A 15662-nucleotide genomic window follows, 5' to 3' on the forward strand; every position below is an offset into this window, starting at 1 on the left:
CACTGAGGCCTGGTTAGCGTCAAAATAAATGATATTAACCGTGTGGGGGAGGCGTAGGTAAAACAGGACGTTGTGCGTCAAAAAATGGCGCTAGTCAGGTTAGCGTTAAAAAAAAATTGACTCAAACCTGACTCGTGTCATTTTTTGACGCACAACCCCCAAGGAAATGACTCCTGTCTTAGCAAAGACAGGAGTCATGCCCCCCCCAGCCCAATGGCCATGCCCAGGGGACTCATGTCCTCCAGGTGTGGGTGGGGATGGCTGGGGGAGTCCCTGGGGGCAGGGAAGGGCACCTGTGGACTGCTTCCATGGTCTCCGACCATGGAAATGAGCCCACAGGTCCCCTAACCCCTGCCCTGACCCAGGCGTTAAATAATGGCGCTAAACAGGCTTAGCACCATAATTTAAGGCCCTCCTCCTCCCGTGCATGATTTTTGTATGGAGGATAAATAAGGCGCAAAGGCCTTAGAGTCATTTTTTGCCTGGGAACGCCTACCTTCAATCTCATTGACGCAAGGTAGGTTTCCACGGTAAAAAAATTCTGTAACTCCAATATTTTGATGCTAGACGGGTCTAGCGTCAAAATATAAATATGGAGTTCAGTTTGCGCCGGATTTGCGTAAAAAAAAGACGCAAATCCGACGCAAACAGAGTATAAATATGCCCCTATTAATGTATTTTGTAAATTTGTGCCGCTTTTGCATCACAAAATGATGCAAGTGCGGCGCTAAAAAAGTATAAATATGGGCCCTAGTCGCTTTATTTACACCAAGCACACTCTTTACCTTCAAAAACACGGAAGACATACCAAGACTGAGGCAGCCTTATATTTTTTAGACACACGTGAATACACAGTCAGGGGTCGTGTAAATTTTACAAATGCTGTTAGAACAGTCCCTTTCCCCTGGCTCTACGGGACTGTGGGACTGGGGGTCCTATGTGGCTATGCCTGGGGGTCTGGGCAGTGGCGTAAGGAATGGGGGGGGGGTGAGCTCCAGGCTCCTCCCTCAGCACACAACACTGTGCACGGGCGGCGGCCTCCTGGCTGGGTCCAGGGACTGTGAGGTGGGTGGCGGGGGGGGGCTAGGTTTCCTTACGCCACTGGATTGTGGGATTCTCAAGAAAGGTTCAGGATGCTGTGGTGTCCCTGTCGGGATTACGGGGACGGCCCAGTTCCTCTGGGTCTACGGAAAGTAAGCGCTACATTCAGTTCCTCTGTCTGTCAGTGAGAGGATTAGCTAGTTGTCGTTTGCCGTGGTTTTGCTGGTACTAACTGCTTGAGCTTGTTGGTGCTTGGGGTGAGGGTTGTGCGCTCCAGTTCCCTTTTGTATAATTGGAGGCAGGGAAGCTCTCCTATGTGTATAGAGTTACTACTGTCAGATTGTCCGTTTATTCCTCTAAGGGGTTCCTAGTCTTTTACCCCAGGCAGTTTCAAACTATCCAACTAAAGTGCCCTACGAAAGAGACCACAGGCCATAAGTTAAAGTTTGAAAGAAGTAACTGGCACTACAGGAGCTATCATTAGGGCGGCAGGTGTTGTGGAACCGGGGCCAGGTGCGTGAGAGTCCCATAAAATCGCGATTATGTCGTAGGGCCATGTCGTGTTAGGGATTTTTGGGGTGAAATACCGAGGGAGGGGAGATGATATAAATCAGGGCGCTGGGAGGAACAATAGGTACTAGGGGAAAGACAGAGGACACGGAGGGAGATGTGGCAGCATGGGCAGGATCAGCTAGGAAAGGAGCACGTGGCGGGTGAAAAGTGAGGAAATTAATTGGAGGGTAGAGAGAAATCGAGTCCTGTGGCATGGGTGAGGGTGAAATGCTGGAAGGGAATGTGACTCCTTGAGCCGCTCCCTTTAGACATGGTGACTTCACCGGGGAGGGTTCTGGGTATGTTTGGCCGCTTTTGGGAGCGGGACTACCTCTTGGGTGCTGTCCGGGCCCTGAAGCAGAGTGCAGGGCAAGCATGTGACACGAATATGTAAAGGAAGAGGCGGGTGAGGGGGGAGTACTACTGCAGATAGACAGGGAGAGGTGCTGCAGACAGGTTGGGAGGGCTCTTCGGAAAGCTGGCGATAAATAATCAGCGGGTAGTGGAAATAACCGAGAGAAGCTTGATTTGGAATGAACGTGCTCACCAAGCAGTGGGCAGGACACTATGGCCCTCATTATGATCTTGCCGGTCTGGGCTGCCATCCCGGCGGTGGTGGGAAATCCCGCCATCCGGCATGGCGGCCCAGACGCCACATAATGAATACAGGGAGAGCCGCCATAGGCAGCCCTCCTCCACTGCCGGGCTGCCTCCGACAGGCAGCCTGATGGTGGACAGTATCATTATCCAACAGGACAGCGCTGCTGCCCCTCCGATAATGATCCCATTTCTCCCAGTCTTTCCCTGGCAGGTTTTCCCACCAGGGAAAGGCTGGCAGAAGGGGTGCCCTGGCCCCCCGTGGTGGCCCCTGCACTGCCCATGTGCAGATCACTGCCCATAAATCAGACGATCTCCCTAGTACTTGGTTATTCCTGAGTGGTATATACCCAAGGGGGTGCACTTGTAGCTTGGAGTGGTCCTGAACCCGAGATGGTAAGCCCATCTTGCACGCAGCACCAAGGTGAAGGAGTGCAACCTATTGAAAAATGGCAATCAGCATGAAACAAGTGTCTACAGATGGCAAAATGGAAACACCAGGCCGATGAAGATGTTAATCTCCATTTTAATGAGGTTCCAAAATGAGAAAATACTTTTCCCCCCAAATAAAAATTAGAAATTGAGAAAATATCACAAGGAAAAATACAGCAGGACAGGGACGTTTTAAGGATTTTGGGAACCCTGGGCCAAATGTATTTTGGGGGCCCTAGTTCAGAACTAATTTAAATTTATGAGACAATTTCAGCTCTTTCATGCTCTCTTTGGCCAGTCACTGCCAATGCACAGGCAACTTGTTCAAATTCTGCATTTGTTTGCATCTAATATTCAGGAATAGTAGCATGTTCTTTTAATATTGTAACACAGCAGCAGCTCAGTAATATTACTGCAAATAATCTCTGTGACACCCACCCATTTCTCATGTGTGAAGTGCTGTTTTGAACTAAAAGAAACTTTTTATGGATGTTGGATGAAACAGGCAACATTTTCTGCAAAATGTCTGTAACAGACTAACACATCACTCATTAAAATAAATTCAAGGAAAATGGCATTTCAATGTGTTTAAGAATTATTCAAGGTCATCAGGACAAGACTCACTGCAGAACATAGCTGGCTCTATAAGGGGCACCCCTCAAAAACGAGGGCCCTGGGCCTGTGGCCACATTACCCAAGCCTTTAAACGTCTATGCAGCAGAAACAAATGACAGGCTGATGTGGAGGGCCATGGAGACGTGGTTGTAGGGTACTAGTGGGTATACAAGCAGTAGTGTATCTATAGGGGTTAAGGTATCAAGGTTTGGAAGGGTAGAAGCCTTGTGCTGTGAAAAATACATACTTGATTCGGATCGGGAGGATCAGATTTGGGTACAGAAAAAGGAGTAAAGAGGTGAGGAGAGGAAAGAAGAGGATGCATGCTCCCTTCCTCACACAAAGCAAAAGTACACAGGAAGGAGGCAGACAAGCACATCAGGCTCTTCATTGTAAGAGGAATTCAATGTGTCTATATGATTCCGGGAAACACAGGCCTGCTTGGAAATTCTCAACATAAAGAGCATTTACCAGGATGGATTCAACGTTCTCAGAATGCCATCCTTCTGGGGAAAAACAGAGGAAACAGGTTTCAAGAGATAGTTTATTCAGAGCAGGTTTCCCAAAGGTTATCATTCTCCAGTTGCATGTGCAAACTTTAGTCACAGAAGTATCACATGATGCTCTATCTGGAGAGGGATGTTTCAGGGTGGGACACTTTTTAGGGAGCTCTAGCCCCGATTTACAAACATGTCACAGAACACAGCACAGCACCCACAGTTGCTCTGCTGCGTTGCGCGCGAGGGAGAGAGCAGGGAAGTGTCACATCTATTAAGATGTCGCACTGTGCTGCTCTCTACCTAAAGCTGGCGCACAATCAGGTTGCCTAGCGCCACACGCACACCCCGTAGTGCAAGGGTGGGTGTATGATGTCCCGCATAAGTTGTGCACTGCAACAGCACTATGCCTAGACAAACTTGAAAACGTGTCCCACTGTGTATGCATGCTGTACAGTGCAGTACACATGCAAAGTCCGAGAAGTTTGGAGAAATAAAACCATTTCTCTTTTTTGCACTTTCCTTAAAGAGACGCTATTTAGTGGTGCAAAACCCCTGTACTATTGTTAGTAGATAGGGTTTTGCGTCAGACACTGTTGGTGGTTGCATGTGACCACCCGTGACCACCCATGAACCACCCACGGAGCACCCCCCCCCCCCCATGCGAAGTAATGCAAAAGCAATTTGCGTTCTTTTTCAGGCAACTCTAGCAGAAAACACGTTTCAAAATAAATTCAAAATGGGCAAAATTTTTGTAAATCTTCCCCTCTGTATCTGAGAGAAAATTTAGGGATGCGGTCATTATTCAAAGCTCTGTGTTATGGGGTGCTGTGAATTGGGGTTCACTGTTTTTGGGGCGCATAACAGGAGATCGGTGGGGGAGTAGTGTAGGAAGAGACAGTGTGGGGCAGTTTCATTCCATCTTCTCCCATCCTTATTTTTCTGTCTCACTGCAGAGCTACAGATCTGCACAGCTCTCCTCAACTGCCTCTTATATGGTCTCGTCTGCATTTTTCTTCTCTCACCCTCTTTCTTTCTTTTCACTTCTCTTTCATTGCTCCTTACTTCCCCCTCTCCACCTTTTGTCTATTGCCCCGCTTTAGTGTTCTCTCCCCGTTTGGCTCTCCGTTACTTTTAGTCCTCTAAAATCACTCAGTACTCCTTCCCTTTCTTCACCTCGTGTTACTATTTCCACCAAGCGTCCGTATCGTTCTTCCTCTTTTCCGCCCCTCTAGTTCCCTTCTTCTCCGTCCCTCTTCTATTGTTCCTCCCTCTTCGCCTCATTTTATACCTTCGCCCCTTCTGACTATTTGCATTCGTATTCTCCTTCGCTATGCTCTTTACTCTTTTCCCTTCCCTCTCGCTCGTCCCTGCTTCTCTCCCTCTCTTTCCCCTTTCAGCTTCTGTTTCCTTTACACTCTCCTCTCGCCCCAGCCCCCTCTCCTCTCGTTCTCTCCCGCTCCCAGCGGCCCTGCCTCTTCTGTATCGCAGGCTGGGGGTGGCACAGAACTGAGGACTCCCTGACATCACAAAGCCGGGAACAGGCACTTCAGCAACTGGTTTAAAAGCGGGAGCTACTGAACTCTTATCAGCAGCAGCCTCTGCATCTCCCAGCAGCAGCACAGCGACCCTGTGTCTCCCGTCACCAGCAGAGCGGACCCTGCTTCTCCCATCACCAGCAGAGCGGACCCTGCTTCTCCCGTCACCAGCAGAGAGGACCCTGCTTCTCCATCACCAGCAGAGCACATTGTACTTCTCCCATCATCAAGAGAGCGGACCCTACCTTTTTAACACCGGCTGGGCAGACCCTGCTTCCTCCATCATTATCAGAGCGGAAAGTCGTTATGCCATCATCATCAGAGTGGACCCAGCTTTTCCAACATCAGTCGAGCAGCCCGTGCTTCTCCCATCATCAGTAGAACGGGCCCCTCTTCTCCTATTATCAGTTCAACCGCCCTTGTTACTTCCATCATCAGCAGAGCGGACCCTGCTTCTTCCATCATCAGCGACGCAGCCAAAGCGTCCCTAACAGAGCTGCCCTTGTTTCCTCACATCCTCGGTTGCAGTCCCTGCTTTACTCTCTTCAGAGCAGACCTGGGGCCTTCCTGAACCTCATTTCCCTGGCAGGAATATTTAGCCTTTGACTGGAGGCAACAGAATCTCTAAAGGTAACGTTTTGTGTAAATAAAAGGACCAAGAGGTGCAAATACAGCCTAGAGAAATAACAAATGGAGAGAGACTGAGCATAAAAGTGTGGAGCCCCGGAAGGTCGACCCCAAGGGAAGAAAGCAGCCTCAGGATGAATTTAGTAGAACTATTGAGATTGTAAGCCTGAGAGGAGACACCCAAATCTCAATGGCAGCCCGTCAGTGCACAAGCGGGTGTCTCAGCTTATGAGTAGTGGCCCTTGGTCTGCAACAGCCCCTTGAAGCCTGAACAGCCCATCCAACAGAATCAGCAAGAGGACCTCTCTCACTGCCCTGATCAAGACAGCTGGAAGCACCATTGCAACTCCCAGCAGCATACCCTGAGACTTGATAAACTTTACCCTGAGAAAAGGAGTGGCTGTACAGAAGGTAGCAGAACGAGTACTGGGGCGATCTAAACTCTACTAAAGAAAAAACAGGCAATCAGACCACAAGAACATTAAATCACTTGAGTTGGGGGTTTTGCTGAACCCTCAAGCCATGGGTATCCGAGAACTCTATAGCTGTGGTCCAGAAAATAGGTCTACCTTGGAGCACCTGGAAACCCACCTGATCCCCACAGTACTCACCACTCACCAGTCCCTGCTTCTTTGAGATGAGGAGGGATGGTTTCCAACCTTTTCTCATACTGCTTGTGCCCATCTATCAGAGGATCAGGCAGGCATAAGTGACTGGTGTTCCAGCATCTTTGTTCAGCTTTAGAATAACATTTGCGTTTTCCTATCCCAGTAAACCATGAACAGGGCTGATCCCTACTCGGTCCAGGTCACTGCAGCAATAGCTGCAATCATCACCTTCATCATCCTCTTCACAATCTTTGGGAATGTCCTGGTCATCATTGCAGTGCTGACAAGCAGGTCTCTCAAAGCTCCTCAGAACCTCTTCCTGGTCTCGCTGGCAGCCGCTGACATCCTCGTGGCCACCCTGATCATTCCCTTCTCCTTGGCCAATGAGCTGATGGGCTACTGGTACTTTGAGAAGATCTGGTGCGAGATCTACCTGGCCCTGGATGTCCTCTTCTGCACCTCTTCCATCGTCCACCTGTGTGCCATCAGCTTAGACCGCTACTGGTCCGTTAGCCAAGCCATTGAGTACAACTCCAAGAGGACACCGAGGAGGATCAAGTGCATCATCCTGATTGTGTGGACTATTGCAGCGGCCATATCCTTCCCACCTCTCATCTACAAGGTTAATAAACCGGAGCCGCCAGGCAGCAAGCCTCAATGCAAGCTTAACGAGGAAACCTGGTACATTCTGTCCTCCAGCATTGGCTCCTTCTTTGCACCCTGTGTCATCATGATCCTTGTCTACCTCAGGATCTACCTCATTGCCAAGCGCAGGAGCAAGAAAAACCCCAAGGGCAACAAGTCCAGAGGGGCAGTCATTGAGAAAGTTCCTCCACAGCACATGCAGAATCCTCAAGCCCTTAACAACAATGGTCTGGTAGAGCCTAATGGTGATGATGGTTCTCTCTGTGGCAAGGAGGCTCACACAATACCCCCCATGCTGCCATCTGATGAGAAGATCCTGCCTGGACCCTACGGTAATAGAGGATCCATAAACAAAGCAGATCAGCACACAATTCCTGCTTCCCCACCCTTCAGCCAACAGATGAAGGCCCACCACAATTGTCTTGAAGGCTCTCACCAAGAGGAGGAACCCAGCACGAAGCCCCCCAGTTTGCCATCTATCAAGAAGGCCTTAACTCAACCCTGCCTTCAGAGCAGCACTGAGGAACCACACACAATATCCTCCACATCTTCATCAGTCCTGCAAACCATAATCCATCCAAACGGGAAACACCCAGCATGGAGTTCAGAGGTTCAGACATCAGAAGGAGTCCATTCAGAACAAAACCACAGGGGTGAGCACCAAGCCAAACAAGCCAGGAATATCACCCGCTACCCTCCCAAGTCTTTAGACACAATGGCACTTGTTGGGGGAGAGGTGACTCTGGTCAGGGGGGATCCAAGCCCCAACCTAGCCAAAAAGAAGAGCCACATGAATCGAGAGAAGAGGTTCACCTTTGTGTTGGCTGTCGTAATTGGGGTCTTCGTTCTCTGCTGGTTCCCCTTCTTCTTCACCTACAGTTTAGGGGCCATCTGTCGAGAGCTCTGCCAGGTTCCCAACAGTCTTTTCCAGTTCTTCTTTTGGATTGGTTACTGCAACAGCTCCCTCAACCCAGTCATCTACACCATCTTCAACCAAGACTTTAGGAGGGCCTTCCGCAGGATTCTGTGCAGACAGTGGACTGCCACAGCCTGGTGACCCCTTTGGCTCCCCAAGAATGAAGGCCAGTGGGGGTGGGTAGGATCCTGTGGATAGTTTTGTCAGCTCAGGATTCCGAAACTATGAACTTTGATGGTTGGGTATAGACTTCTGTACACAATGTGAGCTGCTTGAGCACCCCATGGTTGTTCCAGTACTTTGAATTCTCTGGAGGTGAGGTTCCTTTGCAGAATCGTGATGTAACTGAAGAGACTCTTTGACATCTGGGTGTGAGAGTCCACATCACACACTTGGCTGCCAGAGGTTCTCGACCTCTGGCAAGGTCCTTGTACTCTGTGTACTCCTGGGCGAAGATCCCATACACACTGAAAATCTAAACAGTGGGGTGACCCCGGGGCAAACTTGCATTTTTTAGTCATTAAAAAACAAGGTTTGATGCTCTGGACAGACAGTGGACAGTTGAGCTACCCCTGGTGGCCTCACTTCAGTGAAAACTCTGGGATTTGGGGTGGCTCAGATGCCTTTTGAGGGCCAATTTGTGGGCCAAACTTTTACCTTTGTACCTTTATTAAATATTTGTAAATGTTGATACTGACCTGCTGCTCCAATGTGTTCTGTCCACACCTGTGGAACTCTGCAACATCTGCAGCAGCACAGAATGGTCGAATGAAAGCTCTCTGTTTCTAAGGGTCGTGCTAGATGATCTCTTGTCTGTTGTCCTTGTTTCTGAGTCTTGTAGTACGGTGTTCTCCGTCTGTTCATGACCTTTGCTTCTTGTGTCTGTTTACCTCCTTTTGCGTTGCCTTGTGCGTTTGTAGCTCTCCATCTCTGTCTTTCTCTGGTGCTGGTGTTCCGCTTATGTATGTTACTACCCCATCTCTCTCTTTTGCGATGGTAGGTGGATTCGCGACATTTGTAGCCCTGTCTGTCGTAGGTGGCAGCTTGTAGACTCGAGTGATGTCTCTCTACTTCACAATTTCTCACTAGTGCCAGAAAGGGGCTTTTGTGTCACTAGTTTGCCTTAAATCTGAATGGTGGTGAAAGTCTTGCGTCTGGTACATTATACTACTGAATGTCGACATGAAAAATACTGAGGTACAAAATTATTGAGGCCAGACTATCGGGGACAAATATCGAAAAGTAAGTGCATTTAGGTATGTATGGATCTGTTATTTCGAACTCCACAGCTACGTACCTTGAAGATATAGCTACCGCCTGGGCACATATATGTAGAATCAGGTATAGAAAATCTAGATTTACTTACATTGTTTTAATACTTTGTCTTCGATATTTGGTACCCTTGATATTCTCACTTCGATATTTTGTATACACAGTGCCTGGTACTTACTGCCCTTCGTTCTGGTGGTGGTTGCAGTGCCTCCTGTCTGTGGACTGTCCTGTCTCCGTGGTAGAGGCGCCCCACGGTGTGTTTACTGCCCTTCCTGTCTTTAGTCGGTTAAGCGAGGTGGGTAGTGTCCGTGGGCAGTGGTGCTGGAACAAGATTGAGACTGTGGGTGCTGGGCAAGGGCATCAGCTCATAAAACTAGAGGTAAAAAAATCCTGATGTTATTGACTGAGCAAGTGCTGCAAACAAGCAAAAACTTCAAATGCAGCTCCTGTATGTTGTCGGAGGGAAGAAAGTCGATGAGGCGGTAGTCTGTGGCATTTTTTGTGTGAAAATGCAGTTGAATGGTTCCTTATGGTGCAGTATTCTAAAAAATACACATAATTTGAGTCATTTTTATTAACAATGTATTTGCCTATTAGTTAATTAATTAGAGTGGTTTCAGTCATACGCACCTCAAGGGTAAAGAAAGGTTTATTGTTTTATTATTTCACCCTAATTCGAAGTTTACCTTCTACCACGTTCTCCAATTAAGACAGCGAAAATAACCTCGTTTTTTAAATATTTGTAAACCGTATGTAAGAGTTCTTTTTTTTACGCTGGTAAATTTTGCTGCGTCACCCTTGGCCGATCACATAAGTGTCAAGCAAATGCTCTTCACTTGGAGACAAATAATATGACGTGTACATGGCAGGGGATGTGCAGTGCTTTAGTTTGTTCACTGAGCTTTCGTTGCCACTTAACTTTCAATGTACTTGAACAAACAGCCAGCGCTGCCGGAAAAGAAAAGTGAAAGGCCTTTCTGTTTTTCATTCTCTTTACGGAATGTCCCCCGCCTGGGCCCCTACTTCCAGCGCCTCTGCCCTGGGGGCAAGGGGTCCCACGCCGATGTTTTGCTCTCTTTCTGTCTCTCTGTCGGAGGGGGTTTCGCGTCTGTTTCCTGTCCAGAGTCCGTGTACCAGCCTCTGTCTTTCCTATCATTGAGGTATCATGCCCGTGTCTGTCATAGCTCTTTGGTGCTGATGGGGCACATGAGAGAGGGGGCTGGAGGGGGAGGCGGGCCTTTTCTATGAGCCCTCCTCTGCCTTTCTGCTCAGATGGCGGGGTGTCTCGCGTGTGTTAGTTGGTCCAGTGAGGTCAGAGCTTAATTTGGGAAATCATGAGCGCCAGAGCCCAAAGCGCTGCTCAGATGCCTACGGGCGGCGCTATGAAATGTCAGCGCGCCGAAGACCAAGGCCACGTAGTCTTGAACCCACTTCAGGCCTCTTTATTGCATTGCCAGACACTGCCTGTCTCTTTATTTCACTCTTGCAGTCCCTGCTTTCTTTTCTCCCTTTGTGGCGCGTTTCCCGTCTTTCTCTTCCCCCTTTTTCCCTGTGTGTGTGTGTTTCCCTTACTTGTTGGCGGACCAGTGTGCTTGATGAACCTGTTTTGCCTCGTGCCTCTCTCAATGGCAAGGCCCCTCTATGTTTAAGTTATCTAGAGTTGTTAAGGTCTCGAAATAGCCTCATTTGCTGACACACTTCTCCCTCTGTCCTCTTATTTTTCTTCTCACTCTCGTTTCTTTTCGACTTCTCCTTCTTGCTCCCCTCTACTTTTTTTCCTGACACATTTTTTCTTAATGCATTTCCCTAGCTACCTCCGTCCCTTCTCCTCTGACTTCTCATACTCACCCCACCGCTGCGTTTCGCAGTGCAAGCTTTCATTCCATCCCCTCCACCTTCACACACGTAGATGCTCGTTCTCTCTGCTGCCACTGACATGTTCCCTAAGGCGCTTCTCAAGCGTCGTTCTCTGCTTCACCAATACATGGGTAACCAGGAGTGTAGTGCGCAATAGTGCAGCCGGTGGAGTGGCACCGGTGCCTAGGTGAGAAAGGGGTCCTTGCTCTATGGGGCTAGCTCCAGGGCCGGCTTTAGAGGGGTGCGACTGGTGCGGCCTGGAGGGGGATAGCTGGCTTTGGTGGTGGGGGGAGAGGGGGTGCTGTGTTTAGCAATCACTTACAATATAAAAACATCCGAATCAGAGTTCCATGTGCGTTCAGCTGCCAGGCAACATTAAAAATGACACGATAACTCTTGTGATTGATGTTCCTGCCAGAGAGAGAGAGGTAGTTTTGACTCGCCATAAAGAAGCGCAGAGGGTTAATGTGCCTGCTGCAAAGAGCAAATCTGTACTTTCTGTGGATAGCCGGGGGGATTTGCAAAGCCAGCCTTTAGGAGAGCTTTAAAACCAATGAAATGAATGTGAGAGAAGTGTTGTGGAGAGATGGTGGGCACTTTTGCCCGGCGGTAGTGCTGGAATTCGAGAAGGTCCTGGGGGCGCCAAAACAGATTGTGGCTCAAGGACCACCAGTGGTAAAGCCGGCCCTGGCTAGCTTTGTTTAATACCCAACCACAGCGCCGGGAGTCTATTTTCTGTGCTTGCCGTTCGGCGCTGGCACCATCACACCGCCCCTGCACGGCGCTCACTTCTTCCTTTCGTCCTCACAGACCCCACGTTCTCCCTTCTTCCCTTCCGCTTGCTCTTCTTTCTCCTGGTTATTTTCTTTTTTCTCACGCTGTCACTCTCTTAATCCCGTCCCATGCTTGATGATTTTGCAACGTATTCTCCTTTCCCTGTGCAACCTCAGCCCCTCTTTTCATTTACGTGCTTCCCATTTGCTTGTCTACCTTTGTCCTCCCGAACCTCTCACCTTTTTCCTGGTTCAATGCTCACATCCCTGTGCTCCTTCCTTCCAGATCCCACATAATTCCTCTGCTTTTCCCTTGCACGCGTTGCTCTGGTCTATACTGTTTTTCCTCTGACATTCCCATCGTTCCTTTCCAAAAAGGACCTCCCACACCCTTTTTGAAGTTCTTTTCACAAAAGTTGCTTCATAAACTTTTCTCCTTACCCATTTTCCGCTTTATCATTTCCATTATTCTCTCTCTCAAAGCCTTTCCTGACCTATTTTGATTTACTAAATCTCCTCCCTTTTCTCTCCTTTTCCCCTCACACTTCCCCCTCTCTCTCTCCGATTTCGCTCAGCCACACCCTGTCCCTTTTCTCATATTGCCCTCACACAATTCCTTATTTTCAACGTATCCTCACATAATCTGCTTAGTCATCTTCCCTTGCCTCTCATACACTTCCTCTGCTCATCTCTAATTTTCAGTTGTGTCCACTCCCATCTTCTGCCTCGCGCACTTACATCCCTTCCTCTTGCCCCTTTCCTCCTTAGAAATGCAACTTCTCTTTTTGTCCTGTTGATGTCACACAGTTTAGTCTGTTCTACTTCCCTCAATCCGCTGTCGCACACTAATCTCTGTTCTTTGTCTGCTTTACCCCCACGAACTACACTAGCCCCCTCATGCCCCCTCCCCCTGCAGTCTGTAGGCCTTCTTTTTGATTATACACATTTCTGATCTTTTCCACCTCACCTTTCACCCGCACAAGCTGTCCTCTCATATTCATCTACCTCGCCACACACTTGTTGCGTTCCTTTCTGTTTTCCCTTACTCACTACACTATTTTTTTACTTTCGCGCACAACCCTCTTTCCATTTGCCCTTTTGCCCTCGCATACTTCTCTTCCTTAGACAACCCTGATTTCTCCCTCTTACACTTTTAATTTACACAATGGCGAGTGGTGATCTTTGAAAATAGTGGGGTGCGCAAAAAACCAGCGAGTGAGTGAAGAGAGCAAGCCCAACTTTTTTAACGAGGACTTTGGAGGTCATTTCACTATGAAAATGTTGAGAAAAGATGTTAAGTAGTGTTTGTCACAATTGTCACATACATTTGTTCAGAAGACAGAGGCCCTGAAAGGATACTCATCACTTACTCATTGCCACTCACTTCCATGTCACTCACTTTCAATCACACTTTCTCGCACTCATTCATTCTCACAGGGTGGGAGATAGTGATGGAATGGGAGAAGGGCAGGTGATTGAAGAACAGACTCGGGTTCTGCAGGACTGAAGCCTAAAGTGACTTTGCAGTGCATCTCTAATGAGGAGGGCCTAAGGAGTGGAAAGGCCGCTCAGGACAGGACAGGACTTGGACTTTGCCAGCCCTGGACAATTTATTTTATGACTGATGGAGGCACCTTCCTCAATGTGCTTGAGCCCTCCATCAGACACACACCTCAGACCTCTGCTTGACCCTGGTAGCAAAGTGGAGCATTTTTTTAACTTAAAACAAAAGAACCCAATAGGCTAATTTGCACTACTGGTATGATAAAACAGGTAAACGGGGCCAGAACACAACGCAGGAGGAGCCTAGATGCCCATCAGGGATAGCCACCTCGATGTGCTTTGCACTCTTCTCTCCTACACCGCTGCGCCTCACACTCCACACTCTCTAACACGCCTCCCACTACCTTTTCCAGTCACATAGATCTCGTCTCTCCCTAATTTCTCCCACTCTTCTTCACTTTCCTCACGCCCTTATGCTCACCTTTCTTTTATCCCATCTCTGACCCCCCCATACACTTGCTTCTCCCTTTGCATGGTCCTCACCTAATATTCACTTCACACTACTTTTAGTCCTTCCAATCTTTTTTCTCACATCATTTCACTCACTTCTCTTTCCTCTAACACACTGCCCAACTAACCATTCCGCTAACGCTGTCTCTTTGTTCTACTCCTTCACTTCTTTTCCCTTCACACACTTCCACTATTTCTTTTTCTTCACACATCTCACATATCTGTATTCGCACAGCTCTCCTCCACCTCCTTTCAGATACTGTCCAGATACCCTTCTTGCACACACCAGGTCCGTCACACCATCTCTTCCACAAGACCTTTCTGTGTCAGGACGGCCCAGTTTGGGGCAACAACGTAGGTTTACATATTTTTCTCACATATTACCTCAGTTCCATGGGAGCTCCTGTCCGCTCGCTGCAAAACAAGGCTCCTCTCTAAAGAAAATGACCGCCCCCCTGCAATATGGCGTAATGGGCCCCTGCAATTCTAACATCTGAGGTATGTGAGAGTCTGCGGCACCTGTGCCTGGGGGCTGCAGGGGATCATGGTCTGCTCCCTTCCCCGTAACCTTTTCACCTGTCGTAGTGATACAATGAAACTAGTTGGAATTTATGGTCTGGCATGTGACATCTTTACAGGGAGTGCAGAATTATTAGGCAAGTTGTATTTTTGAGGATTAATTTTATTATTGAACAACAACCATGTTCTCAATGAACCCAAAAAACTCATTAATATCAAAGCTGAATATTTTTGGAAGTAGTTTTTAGTTTGTTTTTAGTTTTAGCTATGTTAGGGGGATATCTGTGTGTGCAGGTGACTATTACTGTGCATAATTATTAGGCAACTTAACAAAAAACAAATATATACCCATTTCAATTATTTATTATTACCAGTGAAACCAATATAACATCTCAACATTCACAAATATACATTTCTGACATTCAAAAACAAAACAAAAACAAATCAGTGACCAATATAGCCACCTTTCTTTGCAAGGACACTCAAAAGCCTGCCATCCATGGATTCTGTCAGTGTTTTGATCTGTTCACCATCAACATTGCGTGCAGCAGCAACCACAGCCTCCCAGACACTGTTCAGAGAGGTGTACTGTTTTCCCTCCTTGTAAATCTCACATTTGATGATGGACCACAGGTTCTCAATGGGGTTCAGATCAGGTGAACAAGGAGGCCATGTCATTAGATTTCCTTCTTTTATACCCTTTCTTGCCAGCCACGCTGTGGAGTACTTGGACGCGTGTGATGGAGCATTGTCCTGCATGAAAATCATGTTTTTCTTGAAGGATGCAGACTTCTTCCTGTACCACTGCTTGAAGAAGGTGTCTTCCAGGAACTGGCAGTAGGACTGGGAGTTGAGCTTGACTCCATCCTCAACCTGAAAAGGCCCCACAAGCTCATCTTTGATGATACCAGCCCAAACCAGTACTCCACCTCCACCTTGCTGGCGTCTGAGTCGGACTGGAGCTCTCTGCCCTTTACCAATCCAGCCACGGGCCCATCCATCTGGCCCATCAAGACTCACTCTCATTTCATCAGTCCCTAAAACCTTAGAAAAATCAGTCTTGAGATATTTCTTGGCCCAGTCTTGACATTTCAGCTTGTGTGTCTTGTTCAGTGGTGGTCGTCTTTCAGCCTTTCTTACCTTGGCCATGTCTCTGAGTA

The 15662-nt window shown here is 48.1% G+C and overlaps 1 protein-coding gene across 1 annotated transcript; it reads left to right on the top strand.

Annotated features, from left to right (window-relative positions):
• The first annotated feature begins 5275 nt into the window (after nucleotides 1-5275).
• ADRA2B (adrenoceptor alpha 2B) lies at nucleotides 5276-8729 on the top strand. The gene has a single exon (XM_069214421.1). The coding sequence runs from the start codon at nucleotides 6677-6679 to the stop codon at nucleotides 8207-8209; it is 1533 nt and encodes a 510-aa protein (XP_069070522.1). The 5' UTR covers nucleotides 5276-6676; the 3' UTR covers nucleotides 8210-8729.
• Nucleotides 8730-15662: the final 6933 nt, after the last annotated feature.

Source organism: Pleurodeles waltl, chromosome 11 (assembly GCF_031143425.1).
Source record: "Pleurodeles waltl isolate 20211129_DDA chromosome 11, aPleWal1.hap1.20221129, whole genome shotgun sequence".
Classification (NCBI taxonomy): Eukaryota; Metazoa; Chordata; class Amphibia; order Caudata; family Salamandridae; genus Pleurodeles; species Pleurodeles waltl.

What these genes read in the sequence shown, in the direction of transcription:
- ADRA2B (XM_069214421.1), top strand. Translation starts at nt 6,677, where the DNA reads ATGAACAGGGCTGATCCCTACTCGGTCCAGGTCACTGCAGCAATAGCT.